Source organism: Oryza glaberrima, chromosome 8 (assembly GCF_000147395.1).
Source record: "Oryza glaberrima chromosome 8, OglaRS2, whole genome shotgun sequence".
Taxonomy (NCBI): domain Eukaryota; kingdom Viridiplantae; phylum Streptophyta; class Magnoliopsida; order Poales; family Poaceae; genus Oryza; species Oryza glaberrima.
Window position 1 is genome coordinate 12,225,366 of NC_068333.1, and position 6,454 is coordinate 12,231,819.

A 6,454-nucleotide genomic window follows, 5' to 3' on the forward strand; every position below is an offset into this window, starting at 1 on the left:
TTGATACATGAAGCGCATGGAGGAGGGTTGATGGGACATTTTGGAGCTAAGAAGACGGAAGATGTTTTGGCCTTGCATTTCTTTTGGCCAAGGATGAAAAAAGATGTTGAGAGGTTCGTGGTACGTTGCACCAGTTGTCAGAAAGCTAAGTCTCGTTTGAATCCACATGGTTTGTATATGCCTCTTCCTGTACCTCCTATTCCTTGGGCAGATATTTCTATGGACTTTGTTTTGGGATTGCCTAGAACTAAGAGGGGGAGGGATAGCATTTTTGTTGTGGTGGATTGTTTTTCTAAGATGGCACATTTCATACCATGTCATAAAAGTGATGATGCTGTTCATATTGCTGATCTGTTTTTCCATGAGATTGTTCGCTTGCATGGTATGCCTTCTATTATTATTTCAGATCGTGATGCGAAATTCTTAAGTCATTTTTGGTGCACGCTATGGAACAAGTTGGGTACAAAGCTATTGTTTTCTACAACATGTCACCCACAAACAGATGGCCAAACGGAGGTAGTCAACTGTACTTTGGGTACCATGTTGAGGGCTATTTTGAAGAAAAATTTGAAGATGTGGGAAGAATGCTTGCTTCATGTGGAGTTTGCATACAATCGGGCAACACATTCTACTACCAAGGTAAGTCCTTTTCAGGTAGTGTATGGTTTCAACCCTCGTGCTGATGTGCACTAGGGTTCCCGATCTTCCGAAAGGTTCTGATAAACAACGATTTGGGTGGAGTCGCGACACAAATTGATCCGGCTTCTTGAACGCGCACGATCTTGAGCCCCGCAATCGCAGCACCACGTCTCCTCTGGTTATCACCCGTGTCGAAACGCGGATGACCTTGCCGAGAAGGCTAATCCTTGTTTACCAATCGAAGAACACAAACAAGAACGAGATAGGAAACAACCAAAATTGCAGATGAATGATTAAGCTCACGAGTTGGGGTCTTACAAACCGATCTAGCGGCGAAACTGTTCTCGACAGAATAATCTAAGCAAAACCCAAAAACCTAAAGATGGCGGCGGTACTGATATATGGCGGCGGTCCAAATTCCCACGTCCAAATTCTTTCCGAGTCAATGGGAATCGACCGAACAAGATGACGTCCAGAATCTATCCCGGTGCTGCGTCACCGTATTTGGGCCTTTGGGCTGTGTATCGTGTTGGAACCCATTAGGGTTGCGTCGAGAGGGGGTTGCACGACCCTAAACTCTATATATCAGTACCGCCGCCATCTTTAGGTTTTTGGGTTTTGCTTAGATTATTCTGTCGAGAACAGTTTCGCCGCTAGATCAGTTTGTAAGACCTCAACTCGTGAGCTTAATCATTCATCTGCAATTTTGGTTGTTTCCTATCACGTTCTTGTTTGTGTACTTCGATTGGCAAACAGGGATTAGCCTTCTCGGCGAGGTCATCCGTGTTTCGACACGGGTGATAACCAGAGGAGACATGGTGCTGCGATTGCGGGGCTCAAGAGCGTGCGCGTTCAAGAAGCCGGATCGATTTGTGTCGCGACTCCGCCCAAATCGTTGTTTATCAGAACCTCTCGGAATATCGGGAACCCTAGTGCACATCAAGGACCTTGCTGGCAGTTTAGAATTTTTCCGCCAGCGAAAATCATACACCAACGCCATGAAAAATCGTTTTTCTAGTAGTGATCTTTACACAACATGCAAGTTTGTACACAAGTTTCAAGTTTTTTCTTTTATAAAAAATATTTTTATGTTATATATGCAAAAAGAATTTGCTTATACAAGAGATAATAGAAAAAAATATCTTATGTAGTATATGAAAGATTATTTATATTAAAAACAACAATAAAAATTTGTTATATATATATATATATATCATGTAACAGATAAGTTACATTTTTAAAAAAATAGAAATGTAAAAAACCTGAAACTTCTATATAAATTTTGTATGTTGTGTAAGGAGGCAACATAAAAGTTTCCATATTTTTTTAAAACTTGTAATAGATAAATCAATTGTTAACCTTGTATGTCCATAATGGTATTTTGGGTATTTTTGAAAAGAAGTCCTAGCCCAATGGCGTATTGTAGAATAATTGATAAAGTCGCCGGTATATTATAAGAAGTGACAATGTCGATGGCAAATCGTTGAATTCGAACAAACTCAGTGGTATAAAATAGATTCTCTCATTATTTTATCAGAGTAATTAAGAGCAAGTTGACAATTTTACAGTTCTTCATTGCCATTTCGCTTTAATTATTAACCCAGCTAAGTATTAACACTGAAATTTCGCTTTAATTATTAACCCTGCTAAGTATTAACACCAAAATTTGGTATGGATATTTAGTGGATTTGGTTAAGGAAAGAAGTCGATGAGCTGATAGAAGAGCAACCGAGTTGAATAATAAATCATGAAAAGGCATGACAATTTAATTCTACTAGAAAAATGGCCTGTGCATTGCAACAGGTAAAACGTTTTGTATCACTGTACATTATACTCATTCCTTAGTTTTGGTTTAGTTTTTTTTTTTTTGTTGTTTGATACGGACTCTGGATGATATTTGCCATGATTGGGTTTTTAATCGATCTTTGATTTTGTGATTTGTCCACTGTACGCGATTAGTATTTTGATTCGATCTCCGATTTTTTTTTCCTTTGGCCAGCTTACGCGATGAACACATCACGCATGCGGGGATGCAGGGCATCGCTCGGTCGGACTTATGGATCAATTTTTATTATGTTTTTTAGTTTGTTATGTGACCCCCTTGGGAGAGAGAGGAGGTAGGGAGAGAAGAGGGAAAGGAGAGGGGTGATGAGTGATGACGTGATCCCATTGTATTTTTTTATTTTTAATCGGATACTCCTTTTTTTTTACCTTTTGTGCATTTGCGGTGATGACTACGTTATTTATATGGTATGGAGATTGTCGGTATTAGGGTACATGCGAGATTGGGATAAAAGAGATGGAGACAAGGATTTTATACAGGTTCGGGCCCCTTATCTGATAGGTAATAGCCCTACTCCTGTTGGCCGAAGCCGGTGTTTCCCTTTATTTATCTAGACAAGTATGGATACGATCCGAGTAGTCTCTGTAGTTTCCATATAGAACTCTACTTGTCCTTCCTTATCCGGAACTCCTTCTATATACGAGCTTCCTTATCCGGAACTCCTTCTATATACGAGGTATGATTCTGTATAAGACTTGGTATATGGTGGGCCCCACTGAGCTTAGTCGATTACTATTGAGTATGTGGTATCGATAACCATGACACATGTCAACATCATGTGAGCCAAAACCACCATCTAAACCGCCTTAGGATCTTATTTGCACTGGTTTTAGGAGTTGAGGAACATGCCATATCTGTTATTGTGCTTTAGTGATGAATTTTAGATTCAGGGACAACTTATGTTGTGTTCGGGAGATGGTAGTTTATTAATATATAATTAATTAAGTATTAGCTAAAAATAATTTGAAATAGATTAATATGATTTTTAAGCAACTTTCGTATAAATAATTTTTGCAAAAAAATGCACCATTTAGAAGTTTGAAAAGTGTGCATGTAAAAAAATGAGAGAGGTGAGAAGAAAAGAACTCAGCCTTGAGGGACCTAAATTGAACTTATTCCGTGCGCCTACACGCGGCCCATGAGGCAGCCCAAATGTGTGGCGGCCTGGGAACGGTGGCCGATGCGGGAGAAGCCGGAGCCGTCCGATCTGATCGACGGTCCCGATTGATCCGTACCTGTACAGAAGTTCTGCAGCCCAAACCCTAACCCTAAATCATTTCCCCTCCCCCCTCTCTCTCTCAAAATGACAGCGTCAGCGGTGCCTCTCCCTCTCCGCCGCAACGGCGCCGCTCCCCTTCTCCCTCCCCCACCGGTGGCGCTGCTCCCCCTCCCAGCACCGGTGGCGCCGCTCCATCTCCCCCCTCCCTCCCGTTTCGTTCACACAGCGCTGCATCGCGCGAGTGCTCGACGGGGGTAAGTCAGCGACGACGACCACCCTCACTTCCCCTCTCCCCATCGGCCTCGATGGTGGGGCTACGGTGCGGGCCATCCTTCTCTCTTTTTCTCATCTGCCTCCGAGCAGGAGGAGAGCGCCGGAGGATGGAGCGCCGGGGTAGAGGGAGAGGGTGCCGACGCGGTTGGGGAGGCGGTGAGTGTGGCCGTGCCTGGCGGGCGTGACCACGACAGGAGCGCAGTGGACGGCGATGGCGACAAGCTCAGATCAACCGGATCGGGTGACATTAAGCTTGCCCACTTATGTGATTTTTTCCTCTCCTTTTTTTCTTTTTTTCTAGGGTTCTCGATGCGTACATCTGTTCGAATTGATTCTTTTTTCACGTAGATTTACCCGTTTAAATTTCTATGGAGCTCCCCAATTGAATTTCGTACCGATCTTTGATTTGATTTTGTGCGTTTTCTATCGCACATGATTGGCATATAAAGTGATGACGGAGGAAACATTAGCGCCATGACGGATGAAAACGCGGACACAAAGATGTGACGATCAGAAAGTTACGAATTTTTTAATTAGTTAAGATTAGTGTTTTTTTATCTTTAGGAAACTTGTATCGTGTCCAATAAAAATTAGTATGAACATGTGGATATAAATATATATACCCGGGATTTTGTAATCTATCTCTCGATCGTTATACAATTTTCGGCGCATTGCCAATTTGCCATCTCCTATTCCAGCGAGTCATTCGTTTCGATTTATCAATCTAGGAAACAGGAAAGTACATCCGTCCCCCATGGCCGCCGCCACCAGTGACCACCTCTCCGGCCTCCCCGACGACGTCCTCCGGCACATCATCTCCTTGCTCTCCGCCAAGGAAGGCGGCGCCACCGCCGTGCTCTCGCGGCGGTGGCGCCCGCTGTGGCGCCAGGCTGGCACCGTCAACCTGGACACGGAGCCCTACTTGGACCCGGCGGCGTACAGAGGCAACAACTTCCCGGAGCACAGGCGGAGCGCGTTCGTCGACCACGCCCTGGCCGCCCTCGCCGCGTGCGAGAGCCCGAGGATCCTGAGCCTTCGCCTCGCGTCGGAGGAGATCGAGGGAGGCGCGGCCGAGGAGAAGTGTGCCGGTGTGGTCGACGCCGTCCAAGACGCCCCGGCGGCGGCGCGCGTCGAGGAGCTCCGCGTCCGCTGCGACGTCTCGTGGTTCTGCAGGTACGGCAGCTGCGAGAGCGGGAGCTCCGGCGGAACGTGGCGGCTGCGGCTCGGATCCCTGCCCTGCGCCGCCGCCACGCTCCGCGTGCTGCACGCCAACGACGTCGGCGTCGAACGCCTTGGCGACGGTGGCGGCGTCGGCGTCGTTCTCCCGCTCCTGGAGGAGATGCGGCTGGTAGATGCCACCGTGTCACCGGACACGCTCCAGCGCGTGATCGACGCCGCGCCGAGGCTCGCCAACCTGTGGCTCGACGGAATCATCTTCACGAGCAACGACGGCAGCCGGAGACTCTACCTCGCCGACGGCTTCCGCCTCCAGCTCCGAGGCCCGGCGCTCACCGAGCTAGCCCTCATCGAGTACTACAGTAGAGACCGCGGCATCGAGCTCGACGCGCCCCGCCTGCGCTCCTTCGTATGTCAAGGCTCCTTCCCGGGGCACTACTCACTGACATCGCCGGCGCCGGACTTCGCATCCGCCGACCTTCACTTCCACGACCACCGGAGCTATGGCGACAAAGATCCCAACAACTTGACCGTACCCTTGTGGAGCTGCCTCCGGCACCTGCACGGCGTGAGGGTCTTGAAGCTGCAGCTAGACTTCTATGCAGAGTACATCGCCATGGACGCCGACGATTGCGACGGCGGTGGCGTCGTCCCCGCCACGTTCCCTAACCTTGAGTACCTCGAGCTTGACGCCCATTGCAAGGATGATCACGACATGGCCACAGAATTGACAGTAGCAAGCGTTCTCCGATGGTGCCCTGCCATTCGTGACCTACGGCTCAGGTTGTCAGTAGCCGATGCTGAAGGCCGCGTCAATGTCTACAACAGCAAACGGCACATGATCCATCAGGCGAGATTGATGAGGAACAGCTTTGAACAGGATGTGCAATCCAAAATTGATGTTGATGTGACCAACATTACAACATCGTGATCGCCGTAGGAAACTAGAACACCAGACAGATTACGTCTGTGCTAGTAGGTTCAGTTCCATAATCATCTAATAATCGGAGTTGATAATTACTTTATTAGTGGATTTTTTTTGTTTTTGTATTTTTGGTGCAGCCATTGAGATTACATTAGACCATGGTTAGGATCAGCCAGCAGTTCATTTGTTACATTATTTTTACAGAATGTAGTTCGATTGCTCCAAAGCTTTTCATAATCCCTCCATTACGGGGTGGACACACAGTTTTGGACAGACAATTGGACAGGGAAAGGTTGCTTCGCCTGGAGGTGGCTGGTGTTGTTTTCCCATGTGAGCCGTGCCAAGTTGACAGTAGCTGATGCCCTGATTGCTAACAGAT

General features: G+C 47.0%; 1 protein-coding gene across 1 annotated transcript; it reads left to right on the plus strand.

The window, feature by feature from the left end:
* The first annotated feature begins 4,728 nt into the window (after positions 1-4,728).
* Positions 4,729-6,200, plus strand: LOC127783268 (uncharacterized). The gene is made up of 2 exons (XM_052310504.1): positions 4,729-5,390; positions 5,514-6,200. Exons 1-2 carry the CDS (start codon positions 4,729-4,731, stop codon positions 6,079-6,081), a joined length of 1,230 nt encoding a protein of 409 aa, XP_052166464.1. The 3' UTR covers positions 6,082-6,200.
* Positions 6,201-6,454: the final 254 nt, after the last annotated feature.